The sequence below is a fragment of the Eleginops maclovinus genome, chromosome 1 (genome assembly GCF_036324505.1).
Source record: "Eleginops maclovinus isolate JMC-PN-2008 ecotype Puerto Natales chromosome 1, JC_Emac_rtc_rv5, whole genome shotgun sequence".
Taxonomy (NCBI): Eukaryota; Metazoa; Chordata; class Actinopteri; order Perciformes; family Eleginopidae; genus Eleginops; species Eleginops maclovinus.
This window is the reverse complement of record NC_086349.1, coordinates 13,159,372-13,181,748: the sequence shown is the minus strand read 5'-3', so window position 1 is coordinate 13,181,748 and position 22,377 is coordinate 13,159,372. Positions and strand designations below refer to the sequence as shown.

General features: G+C 39.8%; 1 protein-coding gene and 1 long non-coding RNA gene across 4 annotated transcripts; one reads left to right on the top strand and one right to left on the bottom strand.

The window, feature by feature from the left end:
* Window positions 1–1,241: 1,241 nt before the first annotated feature.
* Window positions 1,242–14,564, top strand: plekhn1 (pleckstrin homology domain containing, family N member 1). 2 transcript variants are annotated; one of them, XM_063885465.1, is made up of 16 exons: window positions 1,242–1,416; window positions 3,142–3,232; window positions 3,429–3,590; window positions 4,589–4,669; window positions 5,171–5,261; window positions 7,243–7,376; window positions 7,932–8,078; window positions 9,301–9,381; window positions 9,487–9,562; window positions 9,835–9,980; window positions 10,111–10,263; window positions 10,924–11,166; window positions 11,686–11,841; window positions 12,280–12,525; window positions 12,757–12,817; window positions 13,722–14,564. In XM_063885465.1, exons 1-16 carry the CDS (start codon window positions 1,343–1,345, stop codon window positions 13,904–13,906), a joined length of 2,127 nt encoding a protein of 708 aa, XP_063741535.1. In that variant the 5' UTR covers window positions 1,242–1,342; the 3' UTR covers window positions 13,907–14,564. The 2 variants fall into 2 exon arrangements, with proteins under 2 accessions (XP_063741535.1, XP_063741525.1); XM_063885455.1 differs by having other exon boundaries at window positions 12,277–12,525.
* Window positions 14,189–21,051, bottom strand: LOC134865766 (uncharacterized). 2 transcript variants are annotated; one of them, XR_010165998.1, is made up of 4 exons: window positions 17,371–21,051; window positions 16,074–16,190; window positions 15,788–15,962; window positions 14,189–14,935 (listed from the first exon to the last, which is right to left on the bottom strand). It is a non-coding gene; the product is annotated as an uncharacterized LOC134865766 (long non-coding RNA). The 2 variants fall into 2 exon arrangements; XR_010165997.1 differs by lacking the exon at window positions 14,189–14,935 and having other exon boundaries at window positions 15,160–15,962; window positions 17,371–21,048.
* Between the last annotated feature and the right edge of the window lie 1,326 nt (window positions 21,052–22,377).

The window sequence follows — 22,377 nt, the reverse complement described above, 5'->3', positions numbered from 1 at the left end:
TGATTCATGAGTTTTGCAACCTAAAACCTTTTAATAATAACATCAATCCTAAAAGGTCCAAAAGCTCATTTGATTTGATTCACTTCCCAGTCAACTTTATTCGATATTGTGTTTAAAGTTTCAAGGTTTCAAGGTTTTATTGGTCATATGCACAGCATATATAACGTATATGTTGGCAATGAAAATCTTATATCCCATGCTCCTCCAACAACTCAACATACATGGTGCAAATAAGATAAATAAAATAGTGCAACAGTGCAATGATTTAATGTCCCATTACACTGTATGTTATTTAAGAAGGAAATGTAAATAAAGAGGAATAAAAGCTGATTTTAACTGTGAAGAAGAAGCAGACGTTGATTTTAGAGTTGTTTGAGTGAGTTTAATTTCTTAGGTGGTGGATTTCTCATTTTGGAACCAACCCAAGGCAAGAGGTGTATGCAAACAGGATACGTTTGCATACACCTCTCGCCTTATGAAAATTAGAGCCTTTGAATACACAACTATCCTGTTTAAACTATCCTGCCCTCACATATTACCGAAAATCAAATAGTTTTAAAAATTACTACAGACTAAAGGAAAATATTCCATAAAGGTGAGCAAGAACCTTAAACTTTCTGTATACACAATGTTTGATACCTGATATATTCACATCCTCAGCCAAGATATCAGTTTTGTTTTGTCTATTTTTAACATCTATAGTGTTTTCCTTCCAAGATACTTTAGTTAAATTTCCCTGACGTGTTTAAAGCATGTGGGACAATAATAAATAGATTTCTTAAGTATGCGGTCACTTTTCATGTCCGGGCATGCCAGTGGAAGCTCCCATCTTCCATTTTGATTGACACACACCATCCAGTGTGTTTTGTGACCACTCATTGCAGTAGTGACCCAAAAACAAGCTCCATTTGGCTCCGGGAAGGTGTGAAATGGCACACTCCAACTCAAACCCCCCTGTCTTTGTTGTTGGGATTGATTTAACAGACAGAGGCAACTCACAGAAGGTGTGAGTCCCACTGATTGTTCATACACACACACACACACACACACACACACACACACACACACACACACACACACACACACACACACACACACACACACACACACACACACACACACTCTCACACACACAGGCTGTGACACAGCCCCAAACTCCACCCCTCTTACGCAGACACACTCTCACCGGTCTGCCTATACAACCCTCACCCTGCCCACTTCTTCCTCAGTACAAGTCTAACTGCAGCAGGGTGAGCATTGCACTCTTGGATTACATTCATCAATCACAGAAGGAATACAGTTTACCTTCACAGCGGCATAAAGCCCCACAGAGCACGGCAGCATGGGGAGCAGCATGTCATGTGTCCCCCAAAACAACTTAAGATTCTCCAGCAAGAGTTTCATACGCAGAAACAGGTAAGAAAAATCCAGCTTTTCCAGGTGTTCGTACTGTACTGAACTCAGTGAGCGACTCGTGTACTCGGCTGCTGTTTGTTATTTTAGACTGTGTTTCAGCTGGAAAGAATTCTTGGTATTTCTTAGTGTTTCAAGCAGTGGGGTTAAACAGAGGTTGTGAAGTTTGTGAGGCCAGGGTCAGGATCATGTGGTAACACAGGATAGTCCCTCAGTCGTGCCTGAGTGGTGCCCTTCTGGCCAACGGTGTCAATGATCCAGTTACCATTTGCCTCCTCTTCGCATCTCTTTGCCAGCTGTCAGTGAATCTGGTTTCCCTCTGAAATCAGGACTTGACCCCATTCATTATTAGGATCACATGTAAGTAATTCTAGTTAATAGCTGATCATATTTGGTTTTATGACACCTAGTATGGAAGGTAATAGCTTGTAGTAATCTGTCCTTAGAAAACTAATACAGGAGCTGACGGACATTAATGGGTTATTCTTGGTCTTCTGTCTTGTTTTCTTTAATCCTCAAGGATTATATGCTAAGGCATGCTACCCTCACACTAACCCACATTGCTGGACCACCACATCTGATTCTAATTAGCGTCTTCTTTACGCTTGCTCACTGTGCTGTGTGATGATTCAGGGTCTGGTTCTTTCAAACATGTCATTTAGCTCTTAATTTTCAAATAAAAACAGACGCCCTGTTGCCAGTTGGGTTTCAGAAACCCAACTGCTCGTGCTTGAACACTGATACACCTTCCAAATTGGGTCAACGGTTCAGTGTGGACAATACGTTCAGTGTTCCCATTTACTGTGTACCCTACTAACTCTTTGTGTTGGTCTATCAGGCCAGGCTCAGGTATCCCCTCAGAGAAGGAGTGAGAATAGGTTGAATGCCACTGCAGTGACTTCGAGAATGTTGGGTGTGCTAATACGCTACCTGTCTATTATCTTCATTCCTCTTTCAACTGCAAATTGCATCAGTGTAGATGGTTTTCATTCTTTTTTTCTGTACATGAATGAGTTCACATGGTCGTATGGGGGAACACATCACTCACTAAACACTAATCAATTACTAATGCTGGACATCCTGATTAGACCGTCCTTGATTCCCACCATGCAAACAAAAGCCTGCGTTGTTGCAATGCGGACCCTGCACATATTATATGTGCAGATAAGCAGATAAACTACAGGCTGAGCTTGTAAAAGCAGTCCCCCAGCCTTATCATTGCAATGAGGGAGCTTCCTCATAAAGATGTGACACTAATGGTAACAGATGAGGGTCATGTAAAACAAAGAAGGACATTGAATGTTGATTTTCCTATGCATAACCTCGCTATCAGAAACACAAGACCTGATTGTTTATATCATTTAAATGGCTGGCATTGATGAAATGAAGACAAAGAAAGGGGCTCAGTTTATATGACATGAGACACAAATCATGATTTAAAGTCATCAATCTGCTTTGAGTTCTGTCAGGGAGTGTAGATTCAGTGTATGACTTATTGAATAGGAAAAAGGGGAAACACAGAGAAATAAGTCCCTGACTCTGAATTTGAAATGCAACACAGTAGAGACTGTTGTATTCAGGTCAACTCTCCATCTGACAACAGCAGATGACAGTAAACTCCCATAAATAAAAATGTTCTTTGTTGACACCGCGTTGGGAAATTAACTGAATAGATGGTAAACATTTGGGATTGATTGGTAACACGTGGTTTTTCTGTCTCTCCTGCAGCAGTCGCCTGTTTCGCAAGAAAAATCCCCAAGAGGGACAGGAGAAGTCCAACAGCATCATTAACATCCTGTGCACTGTCACCCCCAGGAAGGTAAGAACCTCTATCAATATCTAGTAGATGGTGATGTCATGAAACTCAAACGTTTGCATACCAACAAACAGCCATCCTATAAACTTCAACCTGTTTGCAATTAGATTTTTATTGCTACGTGTCAATAAATTTTAACAGCAGGTCTAACTGGTTTACTTATGTCATGTCTAAACACTAACATTATGACTGGTTGCAGGAAATGACTTATAAAGATCTGCAGACGATAGACAACATAAAATGGGATCCTCCGTTCCCTTATGACCCAGCCAGTGGCTGGAAGAAGAGCAGCATCAATGTGAAGAATTACGGACGAATGATTCACAGCTCCAAAGTTCGTTTCCGTTTCCTTCACTGCCAGGTGAGTGGTGCAAAAGTACATTTTAATGAGTATGTTGAAATATCCGGAAGCAACTATAAAAGATAACAAAACTTATGCTGCACAATCCGTATTGCAGTTAATGAGGTCTTAAAACAATGGCCAAGCCTAAAATGACACATCATGCAAGTCATATGAGAGTGTCAACAACAACATAAAGAACAAAAAAACAGGTGGAGAGGAACAGGATGTTATTCTGCAGCCACCAAACACACAAATCGCTGCTGGTATTGACGTGGTGGCTGGCTGTGAATAATCCATCCGTTCTCAGCAAAGCGAACCGCAACCTATGTTTGGACATGCTTGTCTCTGCTACAGTTGTGAAACATCTCCGAAAGAAAACCTCAGGGTAGAGAGAGTTCCTCTGATCCCAGAGACTGATAGAGGATGTGCCGGCTCAGAACGGTGGGAACTGCTTTTTGTCAGAGCTGACACAACAGCTCTGTCAACAACTAAAAAGTAAAGATTTATTGAAGGAATACCGTCATGACATCAAAGAACATATTGTGTTATAACAGAAAACACTAGCAGACAGGAAGGAAGCAGGTATTACTAAGTACTGACAAATGAATACATACATTAATCAATTAAACAAAAGATAAAAAGAAGATGCCACTTATGATCGCATCTGGTGGTCAGCCAAATAATTCCTTGGCTAACCTACAAAATCAGTACATTTCTTGTTGATACAAAACCAAAATGTTCTAAAAATAAATAAATGATAAGCATATATAAGCCCTGGCAGGGTTTTAAAGAATAATTCATTTTTATCAGCAATTTTTTAAAATACATTTCCTAAATAAATGGCTGCCAATATGTGAAATCAGCTGCTGTACAGTACACATTGTATGTCAAAAAAGAAAGGGATTATTTTCTTGCTAAACACATTTCTGTACAGGACTAATTATATCAGAATTGTACATGCAACTGTAAGTTCAATTTATATTTAGTTGTGAATTAATAGCTCTTGTTTTCTGCAGGATGTACATGACTGCTACCTGGATCTCTTTGAGACGCATCTCCATTTTGTCTCCAACAACACAACTGGACTGACATACCAGGTGATTTTTTTTATTAAACTCTTTTATATACATGGTTTCGTGGTATGAGCTCACGTCTCAATCAGGGGTTATTTGTTTGGTTTGAATATCCCTCTAGGGCAGTTTGATGTTAGATCATCCTAACTTTGACATGCCTACCCTGCCAACCGCCTTTGCGTTGGTAAACGTGATGATGATTCTTCACCTGTCTCATAAACCATGAGCAGCCATTAATCATCATTTTACTTTGTCTGTGGAGAGACCAACTCCATGTCAAAAAGAGGGCTAAGCAGCACATGTATACAGTATTAGTCAGAATATTAATGATGGCTGATATCATTCAGACATAAGTACATCATCGATTTAAAATGCTGACCTAATTTAATGATTACAATTTTGAGCTGAATAGTTTGCTCAACAAGAGCAAGGGAGATGTTGCAGACACTGCTTTTGGTTTGGAATGAGAACATGTTTTTGTTGTCCAAAGAAGCGTGGTCAAGCTTTTTGTTGTTTTGTGTGCAGGGAACTCTTCCATTGAAAGAACTCACCATCTGCAACCTGCAACAGAACTGCAACCACAGCCAACCCCAGGAATTCGCCTTTCAAATAAACGGTACGTTTGGCTAGAAAGCACACAATTGGGTGTTGGCACAGTGCCCTGGAATGTTGTTATCATCAGTTCTGAGTTTTATTGGTAGTTTTTAATTATGATTAATTAATGGGATAACAGACTAGAACCAGTTAATCCAACAGGAGCTTGAAACCCCTAAAAAGAAAATACGGAGAAGGAACTAGATTTGTAGAGAGGGTTCTAGTCCTTTGGCTCCTATTAATTTAAATGTATTGTTTATTATCTGACATTATTTTTACTCCTGCTGGTGGTCTTTGTTTGTCCGTCGATCAGTTAAAGATCAAGTTAAAATTCTTCTTACTTAAAGAACTTCAAGGTTTCAAGGTTTTATTTGTCATATGCACAGCATATACAACGTATATGTTGGCAATGAAAATCTTATGTCCCATGCTCCTCCAACAACTCAACATACATGGTGCAAATAAGATAATAAAATAGTGCAAAACTTGGAAGAAATCACAGGTTATTTTCAACTGCAGCAATTCCTATGTTGTCGCATTCCATTGATTCAAAGGTGCCGCGACCCTCTTCACCTCCACTCAACCCTAAGACTAACTAGAGCTGGGCCCCCTTCACCCTTGGTCAGGGTGACAAACCCGCCTTAAAGGCTATATGCTTGTTAAACAACAGGTGCACTTCAGTCAGCCCAGCTGTTGCGCAGAAAAGCCTGGCAACCACTCTTAGCCTTCTCACTTTATATAATCTATGGCGCATTTAGAAAAAAACTGCTCAGGATAATGTCTTGTGGGAAAAGTCACTTAGCTTTTGACCTCTGAATGAACTCAGGAACTTGACTCCTTTTCATAACTAGAAATAAACTGCTGTAGTGATCAGAGGGCTTTGGTCCTTGCCTGTGAATTTTTTATTTGAAAGAAGTCTCGGATTGACGTAAAATTGTGAAAAAAGTCAAGCCCAGTCATAAAGACTGTACGGTTTCATTGTTTATATTTCTTTATCATCACTGTCTTACCGAAATCTGAACCCTTTATTGACACTTTGGTGTTGCTTTGACATAATTTGATGTTGCAACTTCCCGGATCAAGCTTGTTTTTTGTGGAATTGTATTACAGTTGTTTTAATAGCTAAGGGTGAACCATTGTTTACTTTATGAGAGGCATCATTGACCGGAAACATAGAGGAAGCATGACAAAATCCTGAGTCAAGTAAAGGGTCTCATGTGGAGATTTCCTCCTCCGTCTTCCTCTCACCGATCTGAGACTATGAATCAGCTTGAGTGTATGCGCTGTTGGTGTGTTAGACAGTGACAAAGCAAACACAGCATGAGAGAGAGTTTGGAAAAATTCCCGGAAACCTTCAGATGGTTAATGTTGCGGTGAAAGTTAGATAACGATAGTTAATTACTTTTAACAAGTTAATGACCTCAGTAAACAGAACGTTTGAATAAGACATTCTCATTATGTGCTTTCAATCCACTGGCTTGCAATGTGGAGAAACAAAACTTTTACGGGGTCAAGGCCTACGATTAAGTAGAAGTAGAATGGAAAAAGAAAGTAAACAGATAAGTCCAGAGTGGGTGCTTATTAAGGAGCAGTTAGTGGACTTTGGTTGCCAACAGTTACGGTACAAAGCCATGGGGCTAGAATGAAACAGGCTATCTCTGCAGGTTATCTCTGGCATGTGTGGGACTGATAGATAGAGAAAAATTCCAGCTTTTCATCCCAGGTCTTGCTCATTTTGGGTGAGCAGTTTATGGGCAGGAAGTGGGGGGGGAATGATTGGAGAGTCTGCTACAATTTTTAAATGCCTAACAAGCAGGTCAGAGGGAACCCTCCACAAGAGGTCTTAAATGTGGTTTACCGCCTTGAACATGTGCTAACATTTATTGTACTTATTGCACACCATGTTCTAAACAGTCAGAAAAGAAGATTGTGTACGCCATTAACAATTGACCATCATGGTTGAAAGCTTTCTAAGAAAAAACGTGTGACTTTACACCCTGCAGGTGTCAGCCTTAACCCCATCATCGTCTACTGTGCCAACCAAGAAGAAATGGACCTATGGTTTGGCCTGCTCAAACAAAACATTGAAGCCAATGGGGGAACTGCAATTGCACCCGAAAACTACACCAGAGTTAGGGTAAGTTCAGCAACACTTTTATGCCACATTGCCTTCAAATAGACTTTGTTATATCTTGTCAGGCTGAATAAAAAGCTGGCTCCTGGACTACAAGAATAATATCCCTTTTTATAAAATTGAAAAAAGCACTTGGATTACGCAGGAAATAAGTTGGCTTGACCACTTCTGATATAAAAATGGTGTGTGGGTGTATAGATGAGATGAGTCAAGTAGGTCACTGCTGGCTCTCCTTGAGGCAAGGGTAATAGGGAGCGGCATTGACCGCATCACCGCTTACCTCACATCTGCAAAAGGCTAAAGTGCTGACTACACACCCATAGGAGGAATATGGCTGATGAAAGGCATGAACCAAGATCTGTCACGACAGAAGAAAACAGCTGAACTGATGATCCAGTTATAAGCCTTAGCTTAGGAGCATTAACAATAAATAAATAAATAAATAAGAGGGACATTCTGATAAAAACGTATCTAAATCAACACGTTTACATTTGCTAAAGGGTAAAGCCCTGTTCATATTTACTTTGCTTATGGTTGTGTCCTTTTCAACTATAACAGCTGAACCAGAATGAGGCTAAAGGCAGAGAAGAGCTGAGGAACTCCATCAACAGAGAACCAATCTATGAGTGGGAGGGCTCCCAGCGGGACAGCTTGGGAACCATCATCTATGTCACCAAAGTGCAACTACAGCACCTGCCCTGCCAGGTAAGACATTGCTGATGCTTATCAAGAGTGAATCACTCTTACCGTTCACACGGAAGTGAAAGACACCATCTCTGCTGTTTCCCATTTATGGAGATTTACAGTACAGTAGACTGTAACTCGTCATACATACATGTTTTCAATGTCTGGGAATTTTTCACATGATGTAAAAAGCAGTATAACATCAACTTTAAATCCAGGTGACTCATAGTTTTTAAATTGTGCAACACATATCACCTCAACACAAAGAAAGGAATCAGTGGAAAGGGTGGAGCCCATATTTTTGCAAATGGCACCTCTCCTGCAACAATATTATCTTTATTTTCCCGTCAGGGTGTAAGACAGTGTCAGACACCTGCAACTAACTATGGAAAAAAAATGACTCCTTGTTAACCAAATCACAAATAAATAAGGTTGAGACAGCTTCACATAGCAGCCAATAATAAAGTCGTCATGACACGGCTTGCATGGATATATGTAATTAATTCACTGTGGGAAATAGCGGTAGCCTGATTGAAGTTTGTGAGATTTAGGGCCTGGGTGTGTGAGAGGCATTTGCTCAGCTCACGCAGTGACTCGACTCACCTCACAGCTGGAATGTCAGCTGTCTGTCCCGACACACCCTCCGAGAGGGAGAGGAAACATAAACTCTCAGTCTGCCGCACCTTTTAATGAACAACTAACTGGTTCCACTAAAGATCTTACTGGGATTTAAACTGTGCCTCTCAAAAGAATATAACAGGGCACTACTGATTGTAATCAGTGTCACAGTTTATTCATAGTCTTATCATCATCTTCAGTTATCAGGGCTTATTTTCTTACCTTATGAGAAATAAAATCGGTGTCATTCTTATTTTATAATGCTGAAACAAAATATTTAAATTCAATTAAAATGTATTAGCACCTACGTTTCTCCTTTTAAGTGATTTAAAAAATAAATATTCACCTTGTACACAGATAATAAATTGAGTTCTCCACAAGCAAATAATCCCTCATGTTGCTTTATAAATGTTGAGATGCATGGTTGTTATTGTATTTTTCATAAAGTTTAATTTAATGATGAAAAAAATAACAGAGAAAAAGCAAGAAAAATATAAACTATGGTTTAATGGTATAACATATAAATGGCAATATATTCTACTCAAGCATAAGATGCACTGTTCCTTTTCTGCAAGGAAACCCAACTACATAAATCTTATTAGCAGCTATAATCTTGTATCTGCAGGAACAGAATGACAGACTGCTGGTTATGTATCCATCGACACTGATCATCCTATCGGAGGAGAATGATGCGCTCTTCTATAAGGTAACATTGACCACTTTCTGTCAAACCTAATCATGTCCTGATTTGTATGCATACAGTATGTCAAGTGTTGCAAAGACTTGTGTTAAAGAGTCATTATGATTACAGGGGAAACTTGAACTGAACATGATTTCTGTGACCACACCCTGCCAAGACGTCAAGCCCAACACCTTTAAGATTGAAGGTAAATATAGTGAATCATTGTGCTGATCTACTTCAGTATCTTTAGCACAGTGGCATTTAAAAAGCCATGTTAATGGATTTAAATGTGTACATTCTTATGCATGTTTCACGCTATGTGGCCTTTTCAATGAATCTGCTAGCGTCACAGAGTGTAACCCTCCATGAATGAGTTGGTTTTATCCCCAGTGAATGACAATCTGACTATAGCACATTCCAGTGAGCAAACAGACCGAATGACAAGCTTTGTCCCCCCCCCCCCCCCTCTCTTCCCAGGGAAAATGATCAACCCCATAGTGGTGTCGTGTCTGGATAGGGCCGAGTTCTGCGACTGGATCCAACATTTCAAAAGTGCTGACGTGCCTGTTCTCAGCCCTCCACCACCTGTGTATGACATCATCTACACCCCGACGCACAGAGAGGTGAAGCCCGCCCTCCTTCCTTTTTACAATACTGGAGTCTGACGAAGAGTGATAAAGACATTGAATGTAGCTATGCTATGCTATCCATAGTCAAATATTTAAACAGAATATTCTCCCCTTTAATTCATAGGTTCCACAGTTTGACAGGTGGAGTGGAAACAGCCAAGGACGCTCCGAGTCTCTTAAGTTTAGCCAGTCTGGTAGTGGATGTGGGTCCTACAAACTTCAGTTACCCATTCATGAAGACAACCCTCTCTCCCCAGGATACACCGAACCCCTCTGTGTAAGTCATCTGTGTGCTACTTCTCAAGTTCAAGTATCCTTGAACTAATAAACTGAAGCAAACACACCAATATTTGCCCAGATATCAATGTGGTAGGAGTTAGTTGTTCATTGCTAAAAAAAAACGTTGTGTTTGTTTTGGTGGAGCAGAGCCGCAACTGCTTTCTTTCACAAGGTTAATTATTAAGCCTATTCCGGAGACCTGAAACTGTTCACATTTCAAAGGCTTATGAGATGATCCTCCGGCCGTACAGTAAAACATTCAAAACAAAGTCAAGACTTTTTCCCTCAAACAACAAAGTTTTCTTGCAAACTTACGTCTCTTTAAGAAGAACTGCAGCACTGTGCATTATCAGGACTTATCACAAAACTCCCCCGGGACAGAGGCTATGCAGGCTCACTACACATCCAATTAGCCTTAAGTGTAGAGGGCTCAGTGCCCAGAAGATGTGTTTTTCAGCTCCTGACCTGATCCATCAACCTCCCAAATTAATTTAATGGAGACCTTTTTTTCTCCCACATGCAGATTACTCTGTTTACAAAAAAACACGACATAATGAAAACATCTATTGCTGCGGAAAAATAGTTTATACATATATATGCTAAAAAGACACAACTCTTGTCTGACATTTGCTTTGGGTGTTTTTGTTTGTCCTTACAGTACATCTCAAGTCGTCCCTCCTCGACTGAGACTGCTCGACTGGGCAGCAGGAACAACAGTGTGTCTTCCCACACCAGGCTTGAGCGCGACCTACGACCTTCGTCACTGCGCTACTCCTCCCCGCAGCGCAGCTCATACCTCCAGCCATCGGAGAGCTCAGTGCGGTCTCAGGTCTACAGCACACCCTACTCTGCTCTGAATCGTGCCAGCCCACAGCGGCTGGAGAAACCTCCACTTGTAAAGGTAATTCAGTCTGGCGTCTAACTTGATAACCGAATATTCCCCTTGAGACGGTTGACTTATTTTACATGTCATGTGAACAGTAACTAAAATAGGCACATCATACAGTAGGCCTTGAGAGGTCATGTTTATGGTGTTAACAAACAGGGTAATGGAAGCATTTCAGCAGATTGAGGTTGACAGATAAATCTTCTTCATGGTACCAGTGATAAAAGGTCTATGAAAAATTTAAGCCACCAATCAGAAAACAACTCTATCCCCATATTCTTATGGCAGTTTGGAGTTCAATTTTTACACTGAGCAGTGACAGCTGAATTTGATTTGTGAGACAACAGATTGCTGTCACACCAGCACTGCTGCAGATCATGACATGGCATTGGTCCAAAACCTGTATTTGGTAATACGATCATACAGTGTGGCTTATGTGATGGCCTTCTTTGAACTATGTGACAGAGAGACAGAGGGAACATTTATTTTCAACTTATGGCTCAGTGTTTAAAACTTTGAAAATTTTGTGATCAGTCCAACAGCTGGAGCACCCCTCAGACATCCTTGAACGTCTCACTGAACACCCCCCAGCGCCACTCTGACATGTGCGCCCCCCGACAGCCCTTGTCGCCCCTGTACGATGAGCCCTGCAGCCCTGAAATTTACTCCCTGCATGAGGCCAGATCAGTGGTAAGTGGGTCAATGATACTGGATCCATAGGTTCCATTTACACCTGCACAGCCTGTACAAGATCAAGCAGTGTACAAATGCACACTTACAATTGTTGTTGATGCAGAAAAGTAGTACAAAATAGCTGCAAATGTGGGCTCATTCACATGCCTACAAGATTGAACAATTAATCTTATTACATTTGGTTAAATTAAACCATTAAAGAAATATTTTAACCAAAATCTATCATGGCAGTTTCAACCTTTTTACATATCCATTTTACGCCAAGGGGAAATTATCGTGATTGTTCATCAGCATATTGTCATTGTTCATTATTATCATTATAAGGTAATCTTAATTTGGATCGGTTGAAAAAGCCTTTTTTTTTTTTTTTCAAATTATCGTTGCAGCTCTACTTATAGCTTCATACTCTGACACATCTTTTCTGTTCTTCAGCAGCAGACCTGGCAAGAGTCAATTCAGCACCACCACCATCAGCAGCAGGGCCCTCAGCTGCTACCTTCCTCCTTCCAGCTTCACACCCCTCCTATGGGCAGGCGCTGCAGGAGAAGCCTGATCCTGACCAACTCCCAGGGACAGGCTCTGGACCTGGAGATGGACACTCCTCAAAGTCAAGCCGAGCAGAGAGCAGAGGCTGTTTCGAGGCTAAAGCTGCTGCCTATGCCCAGCCAAGTTCAAGAGCAGGTGAGAAACACATATAAACTTACCTCCCAGTACACTTTGGTTTCTGGAATGCTTTGCCACAAAGTGCAACAGCGATGAACTGTATGGTAGCAGAGCGTGTGTTTATACTCATTCTGCAGACAGTATTTGAACAGGTGCCACAGATGAAACAGATAATTTTGGGAATGTGAGAATGTTTGTTATACATGATCACTGGAAGTAACTTTCTATTGTTTTCACATCTTTTCATAGGTTCACTTCCCGTCAAGCTCTGCAAGAAACACCTCCCAGATGCCTTGTGATTACTCATCAGGTAAGAACTGAAGGCATGCAATCATAAAACTGACAATAATTCCTCTGTTTATTATTAGTGTGCTTGTGTGCATAGTTCAAGTATGATTATAAGTTATGACAGAAAAATCTTCCATCTTGTCAAAAGAAATAAGGCAGTGCTTTTTTTCTTGTCATGTCTAAAAAAAATGTAGATTTCTATTGGAAAAACAACGGCCACTAAAATTGCAGCTATAACACTGCATCCGTACTTCCTCACAAGTCTGAATTATGAATACCATCACTAGCAGCCACCTTTCTAAATAGCAACAAGGACACAGGGCATAGCTCACACTCCTTTACACCATAAATCAAACACTGTCTGCACTTCGGACTGATTCAACTCTTGGGGCTGTCAGCAGGTAGACAGAAGGCCAAAGGCTACTAAATTGGAAATGCAGTAAATGTGCCAATGAAACAAATGCTCCAAATGCCATTTGTGCAGATGTCCCATGTGGGGGTAAGCCAAGTGTAAGAGAGCACTGTTTCATTCCTCAACATAGGACGAGTTGGGAGTAAGAACTTGTTTTGATTGACGGCACACAGCTGTGCAGGTTTACAAGCGTATCTAAGGATTCATATAAAATACAACAAATGACTAAAACTTACCCGGCTATTGAATGTTACTTCGATTGATATGCTGTTAGCAAATTAAATTCTCTTGAAAGTTGCATGCTCCTGCACCATTAGAAAGAGAACATTCGTAACAAATAAAGGTAGTGTCGTGTGTGGCATGTTACACCAGTTTTACAGTGAGATTATATTTAGGTACAGAGCCTATCACGACAGACATATGATGGGAACGTATCCAAGTTTATTTAGTGGGGCGAGGTTTGTCTTGCATTGTTTGAAACTAAAAGCCTGTGAATCTTCTCTCGCTCTTATAGATCATCACTCGTACCTTGAACCCAAAGAACCAGATGACCAGGAAACTGACTATGACAACATTTGGGAGTACAACTATGATACTGGTATGATTCAGCCAGCGTCTGGAATTTCGACACACTGGGCAGGATTAGACTTTGGGGCCGGAGGTATTGGTGCCATGGCAACCCAGCAGAGATGGTCATAAAACAAAACAATAGCCCGGCACTCGTCTGGACGTGTGCAAACAACAGATCTCTATCAGAGGGATAATAAAAAGCCAACTAACACAGCTAGTGTTGCTCCTGCTGCATACAGTATGAACCAACAAATCCCATGAACTGCATTATGAGATTGTGGGTAGTCAGAACAGAAATGCTGGAATGAAGAGGAACAGGCTCAACACAAAACGTTATGAAAGTGATAGACAGACTTCAACTTTATGTTTCATATGTAGCATCAAAGAAAAAGGACACAAGAGTGTAAAAACTGTGTAGCTTTAATGTTAAACTTTTATATTTTGCATAACTTCGCAAAAGGTTTCATACTTTATGCAGTCCTTTTTTATACTTAAAGTATTTTCTAACATGTTGTACAGTACTATTTTTATTTAGTTTGTATTTAAATCTATAAAAAAGCATTCCATCAGGGCTTGTTATAGTAAATGATGTACATATTTGTAACTTTTGTATATTTATTATTTTATTATGTTACATTATCAAGGAAAAAAGATGTGGCTTAACCTTATTATGTGCTGATATTACCAGCACTACTACAGTACTGTGTTGATACTTGTGTGGCTTCTTTTTAAAACATTTTTGTGTGAGGTGTTTATTTATACTTGAAAATAAAACTCTAAACAATGATCAACACGTTTATGTCTGTTTTGTCTAATTCTAATGAAACTCCTAAACTTGCTATAATGCATACTTTTATATTGTCAGGTATCAAATGACATGATCGTTTTCCAATACTTCCACTGTGTTCCAAAAATATATCTTCACAGGTTTAAACTATAGTATATAAACAGAGGAGGTGCATCAAATAATTGCCAAGATTTTATGTTGGACATAAAAACAATGAACACTGTAGAGCCCCCATGTTGAAAAATCAAATCTACTACAGCCCCATAGGTTGTTCTCTGTAGCATGACAATTTACATTTTATAGCTCAACTTTGCCATCTGCTGGAAAAAGATATTCATGAATCCTGGAGAGGACAGGGTCGCCTGTGAAAACTGAGCAAAAGTAAAGACATTATTAACACATATTACATTAATATCTTGTTCTAATATTTGTGTGATATACTGAATATAGAGAGTGGCAACTAGCTAGTAAAAGCTGCATTTCACTCAGCTGTATTAGTTAAAGTTCTTACTTGACCTCATGTTGCCCTCTAGTGTTTCAAAGTTTCATCTTCAGGTCTGAGTATTATTGTAAAAAACAAGAGACCGCACACATCTTAAAGATAGTGTTTACTGTAGTAAACTCTTTATCAGAAAATGATGTACAGCCATCCATAAAAATCAACAAGAATGAATTACATAACTGTTACTGGCACGGAATATGTTGTCTTTTGTAGGTATGTTTTGATAAATTCCCATTTTGGGAATCACTCAGATAGACAGTCACCATCTTAATTTGTCAAATAAATTTCAATTATTGTCATTGTAATATTTTACACAATAGTTTTGGAAAAAATCACCAGCTAAATTAATGGAATGGGATAAAAACAAACCATCCTGCATCAACTTTTATCACATGTCCATCTAACATCTTAACTATGTACAGTAAAACCTATAACCTTTAATCTCTCTTGAGTACGCATATACTGAAACCTTATTTACAAATATCTAAAGCTTTCTTTCTGATAAATAGACATCTGGTCTTGCCTTTGGTCTTTTCATATTTCATATGTATGCTTTCAGACGTGAAAAGGTCAAAATAACAGACTTATTATTTCAATGAAACCCTAACCCATATCCATTGAATGGAACTAGAAGCAATTATAGTGCAAATATGTAATGCAAACTTTAACAACACATCAACATTTTAAAAAGTCCATGGAGGACTGACGTTTTCTTGCTCACATCAGGTGTTCATGGAAGAATGCTTCATTTTAGGTTTGAAGTTTTTCAAGGCAGAGACATCAAGAATCAGACGGGGCTGTGTACTTCAATTTCCTCTCACTTGCTGCAGCCTCCATCTTGACGTATTTACGCAGGTATCTGATGGCTGACAGAGCACTCACATTTGCCAGCAGAACTGTGTGAGAATGCATATTAAAAGTGAGAAATCAGCCTACTCATGGAACTTTTGAGTCCAAAGATATTTTTGTTATTGATGTACATAAATTGTATGTATTAACAGACATACCAGCCTTCCATGTGTCTCCAACTTGTGGGTTTGCCGTCTTTAGCACCCATGAGGCAAATGCAATACAAACCAGACACATGTCGGACTGTCTGAGAGGCAGGAGGGAGGCATCCAACCCTAAGAGGAAAGTGAAAGTATCATGGAAAATATTGTAAAATATTAATTGTGTCACACACATTTAAAATAACCAGCCACAGAGCAGTCCAGTAAAAAAAGGTCAAGGGTATTATACTTGGCACTGACACTCTAACAGCTGATCACAAGCCTGCGATAATATGTTGGGATTTCCTGTTCTGTCACACTGTGACTCGGTCAAATCCTAGCCCCTGCAAAGAGTACTTCTATGCAAACATACAAGGCTAATTATTGTTATTGATATTTTACAATATGACTCTAGTGGCCTTGAAGACAATTTCACAGGCAGCAACTGAACATGAGGTGGTATACTAGTAGCTTATCATCTTAATTACAGCTCAGTGGAAGTTTGAGAAGAGGGATCTACATATACTAGACTGCTCAAGTGGAGGTAGTTTTATTTTCCTTTAGCAGCCAAACAAATCCAGAGCTCTTTACTGGGAGCTTAGGGAAGACACTCATTAAGTCAAGTTATCATGCACTACCACTCATATTAGTTTTCAGTGTTACGTGACTGCAGTCTCGTCAGTGTCCTCTGACAGCTGAGGTCAGAGATATGATGTCCGGACTGTAACAGCTGACTTAGAGGATGACATATACTACATTACAAATGTCCACGTGTGCTAAAAGCAAAAACAGCTTAACTGATAGAGGTTAAATACATAACAGTTTTTTAATGTGTATGTTTGTATATGATTACAATTCAGAGCTATCTCTGTAAGCATTGTGTGTGAAACTGGTCGATAGAGGTAAACCAGTCTTTAGATTGTTATACTTTTAAGCCTAAACAAAAAGAGAAAATAGTTTTCCATAACAACAATAAACGTCACACGTTGAATAGTAATAGTTTTTATATTTGTTAGCTTACACTGTACGACTGTACTGTAACAAAACTTTACTCATATAATAGTGCCTCATATCGTCTTAATTACACACACATTCTGTTTATCATCAAAACCTTACATTACCCACAATGCAACTACAGATAGCCACCAGCGAGCACCAAGAGACGTTAAGCAGGTTACAGAGCTCTCCTAAGATTACTTCTTTCTTTCTTTCGCCCAGATTTTAAAAAATGATTTATCATACTTTAATTGCAAACCTTTATCAGAAAGCCTTTACGCAACTAAGGAGAAACAGTTTTAATCACAGAATGACTCACTTGGATTTGAAACAGCAGTCTGTAAGTCGTCAAAACTGAAAGGCTGATGTATTAGTTGTGTGTAGAACCTGTTATCCAGGTGGTGGAGAAGTGGATCAGGAAACATGATGTCTTCATTTCCCAGAGCATTTACGGGATGAACTATCCTTCCAATGGATCTGCTACTTTGCCTCACAGGTACACAAGATTGAGGGTTTGAAAGACTTTCCTTGTGAATCGTCGATTTAGTCAAACTCATATTCCTAAAGGACAATGTGGTATTCCAAAAGAAATTCTGTCTGAGATCTCCATCTGTGAAGAAATGTTCATATATGTCTGTAGAAATCTGAGAGGCGCTGGTTTTACGGCTGAATCTGGTCACCACCCTCACTGGACTGCAGCCGTCTTCTTCATCAGATTCCCCAGAAGAATCATCAGAAGAAGAAGATGCAAAGAAGTGCTCATAGGCCTCAGGGAACTTCAGATCTCTAGTAGCTGAGCGAGAGTAGGGAAAGATAGGAACCAGCTTCTCTTTGGTGATGAGAGGGTAAAAGAAGCTTCCTGTATCAAACTCAGAAAAGAAATGATCATACGTTTCAGGGACAGAATTTCCTTCACTATAGGAGGTGGGGATGTTATCGGTGGCTGATTGGCTGGGAATTGATTGCTTTCCACCAAAGAGATACTGAAATATATTTGTGAGAGAAATGTTGTAGCTGTCTGTTGGAAATGAAGATAAAGAGTCAAAGTTGCTGTATTGCTTTGGTATGTGTCCATCACTGTGACACTCTTCTTTTTCTAATTCTCCCTTTTCTGCTGATAGTAAAGCTGGGCCTTTCCTTTTGCGGTAGAATGACTCAGAATTAAGGGCATGTAGATTGTTAATGCTTACATTTTTTGCCATTTTTCTTAGGCATGTTTGGGAAACTGCAGGGAAGACTGGTTGAGAAATGTCCCCAGCAGATGTCAACATCATATTTTCAGGGTAGACATCAGCCCCTAGACTCTCCCACATAACATCTGTTGAAGATGAAGAATCATCTACTGTAACAGAACTTGATTCTTCAGAGTTAGGATCACTGGATGTGTCTTTATTGGTTTGTTTGGCCTGAAACTCTTCAGGCTGAGAAAAAATGCCTGAATCTGTAATAGCAGACATGTCCGTCTCCTCACTTTCCTTGAGAGGTGAGAGGGGGCTGCGTGGAACACCATTCCTGATCATTCGTAAACCAAGAATATCATTTATTGTCAGCTTCTCCATCTCACTCCAAAAAGAAGACATAGCGAAGACTGATTGTTTTGATGCCTTTTCAAGTTCACAGTTTGCTGTAGATACTGTGAGGACGCCTTCTGCTGTGTCCATTAAATCACATTTTGAAACTATCGAGACATGTGATACACACTGGTCTCTGGATTCAGATGTGCCATCTCCTTCCTCATGTTTTGACAGTATTAGTGATGTTTTTACGGCTTGATTTCCAGGGTCATTTTTATTGACAGATAAACAAGAAGTTCCTGAAATATCTCCGATATTTTCATTTAAGAGTGACATGACAGATTCTGTGTCAAAAGTGCAGCAGGATGACACTGGTGTAGTATCTAAAGGACTTGTTAGTGAATCTTTGGACATGGACGGTTTGGTTGAATTCTTTTCAGCAGATTGTGAGGCTCCTAATTCAGTTCTGTCACTTTCTGACAAACCATCACATTTGGATATTGTGTGAAGCAACAGGGGATATTCTGTTTGCTGCGCTGTAATATTCATATCTGAACTGGAGGATCTTTCAACCTGATCATGATTATAAGGCAACTCATTGCTGGTATCTAATGATGATTTAGCACAGCCCACTTGACTGGAAATTTCCAAGAATGGGCAGCCACTAGTTTCTAATTTCTTACATTTTGTGGTGCGTGCATCGGAACTGCTTGCAGACAGTGGAAAGTCAGTATTTTCCAGCGTAGATCTAAATCTGTCTCTGTCTTCACAGTCAATTTCCAGCTGGTGTTGGGGCTCAGCCTCTCTTTGACACAGTGTGTAGTAGTCTCTGCCAAAATTTCGAGCCCTTACAGCCAGGACCGACTTAGCAACGGATAGTTTGTCATGTTGGCGGACTTCCACTGCAGGATTTTTTGACTCTGCGCTTGGTAAAATGCTTATTGAGTTGTCCTCTGCTGTACAAGACCCTAGATATTGTTTATTGCCATTAAAAATAGAATGATTTATTTCATTAGACTGCCTGAGACTCCCTGCAAGAATATCCTGTCTTTCACAGTTTTCTGTTACTATTGCCATGGTTGATGTACCGTATACACTGTAAGTTTTTGAAACTGGCACCACAGTTGAGTCTTCTGCATGTAATTTGCTACACGGCTTTACATTTGTGGCCACATTACCACTGTTGTTTGATGGTGACAATACACTGTCATCAGTTTGAATAAAGGGGTCTATTGACCTATTGTTAGGTACATTATTTTCATCCGGACTTGTTGCTTTAAACTTTCCTTTTCTGACGACGCTTTCTTGTGAATGTTGGTATTGAACGTCACATGATGGAAAATCATTTACTTTGTTCTCCTTAGCAGAAATCTTCACCGGCAGATTGCTGGTGGCGGAAAGTGTGGTAAAAGAGGGTGTACCATTTTGCCGTGGTTGGCTTGAATACGGTAAGTTAGTATTTTCAGATAAACAGAAATTCAACCTTTCTCTCCATGCGTACTGTTCCTCCTCTGAGTCACTCGGCTTCACTAAGTCCTGCATCTCATATCTATGCCCACTATCAGCTGGCTCAACATTAAGTCGTCTCTTCCTCCGTCTCCTTCTTTTGAAAGAGGCAGACGGAGACAATTCTTGGCTTGCTGTTGTTGCGTCTGACTGTAAAACATCTGGGTTTTCATTCCGTTTAACTGGTGTCACTATTTCTTGATTGTTTAAAGGATCAGTTCTACACTCTTTACTGAGAATTAATTGACTCATCAACAAATCGTCCTGCTTTAAATCTTCCGGAAGACTGCACATTTTCGCCTTTATCATTTTGTCAGTGTGAGTTGATGCTTCTGAGCATACAACCACTTCCAGTGTGTCTTGAGACTGATTCAGCAGTGTTGATTCAGTGATTCTTTTTTCTGTGCAGGCTTCCTCTCTGATGAATGAACCTTTTTTTGGGTAAGCTGATGTGTAAGTCGTGAGCGCTACGGTACTGGCTGCAGGTTTAGGGGAAATCTTTGGACCAGGCACGTCTTCTTTCATGGTGTTTATTCTGTCAATGGTGTTGACAAGATTTGTGGTCTCTTTGCCAACTGCTGTTTCACCGCTGGCAGGAAGTGAATTTAACTGGAGGAGGTGTTTTGGCAAAAATCTGCTGCTGGCTTGTTGCCCGTCACTTCTCTGTTCCTCCTCCTGTATTGCCTCCTGTTTTTTTCCATCTCGTTCTTGGTTTGGATCTATAAGGCTTTCTGCCTCTGTAACCCTTTTCAGCCTTTCAAAGAATATATTGACAGACTGCAGGTGTATGTCCTCCTCACTTCCCGAGAGCACGCTCTCCATTCCACCGATGGTGTGGTTACTGAGGTAGTGCTCCACAGGAGAGCCCTCACAGTCTGGGGGGCCATCGATGGGGCGGTCAGCCTCGGAAAAACCATCTGTTAGGTCGACTTTCTGAACTCTCTTAGAAAGAATGGACCCTGTATCATCAATGTCACTCATCCCTGAGTCGTCCACACCTGCTAATGAAGGAGGAAGTAGGCTGCACTCCTCGCACTCCGTGAAAAAGCATTCCCAGTCACGGTCAGAGATGTCCACACTGTATTCAAAGTCCTCCATTTTAAATTAGAAGGTGGAATACAACCTGGAAAAAAAAATCAAACAGAAGCGCTATATTTAAAAAGTTATCATTGATAAAAGTTCCTGTTTTATTCTTTCATGTAATTTTTGAAACATAACATTTAAAATCATCTTAGAATAAATGTGTTGCTAGCATGAATATCAAATACTGGCACAAGATAACTAAAATCAACAGACAAAAAGCCAATTTAAGATACCACTCATATGTAACTAAATGATTTAATCTAATCTTAGCTAATATGATACAAATCTCTTTACAGCAGCAATTAACAAATAATTTTCATTATTCAGTAATATGGAAATATCAAAAGTTAAATAAAATATAATATCTGAATTCAACAGGAAGTTTTTATCTCTATGTATCTTATCTCTCTGTATTTCTAGCTGTCTGCATATGTACTTGTAAATCCATGCAGGTTTCTTACCTGTCGTGCTTCAGTTGTGACCCTGCAGAGGTGAAGGTATACAAAGTCTGTGGTCTTAGTAGCACCATGATGCGTGTCCTCGAGTGAGTCCCATGATTTGATAAATATAGAGCGACGCTTCTGATTACGTAATAGCCACAACGTTCTTACAGCAACCATATCCAACAGAGGCATAATGTTTCACAACTTTAAATAGACTCTCCACTATGAAACTGCTTAACTGGATAAAAGGTATATAAGATGTTGCTATTGTTGTGTTTGGTACATATTTTAAATCTGATATATAACTGTTTTAGGTGATACTTATTTGTTTACGGTATTTTTTATTAACTCTATATCTGTAGGCTCCAATAACAGGCCCTCTGCGTGGGGGTGATATGAAGTGTGTCAGTCAGTCGATACCTCACTGCTTTGAAGTCATGGCACGAAAGTGAACCGAATATTTCCAGGAGCAGCAAGAAGCCAAAACGATGGAGGGACGTGACCAGAGCTGCATCGCGTGAGGCTGATGTGATTCCCCTTAACCTAAATGACAAATGTGCATGTTATTATTTTAACAAAATAAATTCTTAATTTGAGAAAATGTATTCTACTATCTAAAACGTTCATTATGTATTAACATATTGTAAATAATGGCTAAATTATTTTTGAAAGTCTCCCTTCAGTCAAAAATGTGTTTCTGATTCTGACTTCACTTTGATATTCGACCATCAGCGCAGAATGATGAATGGGTTTGACACTAAAAGGCTGTTTTCACATTCA

Coding starts and splice junctions, on each gene's coding strand:
- plekhn1 (XM_063885455.1), top strand. CDS start 1,343: ATGGGGAGCAGCATGTCATGTGTCCCCCAAAACAACTTAAGATTCTCC. Junction 11,842..12,276: donor TGCATGAGGCCAGATCAGTG/GTAAGTGGGTCA, acceptor TCTGTTCTTCAG/CAGCAGACCTGGCAAGAGTC. Junction 12,818..13,721: donor GCCTTGTGATTACTCATCAG/GTAAGAACTGAA, acceptor TCGCTCTTATAG/ATCATCACTCGTACCTTGAA.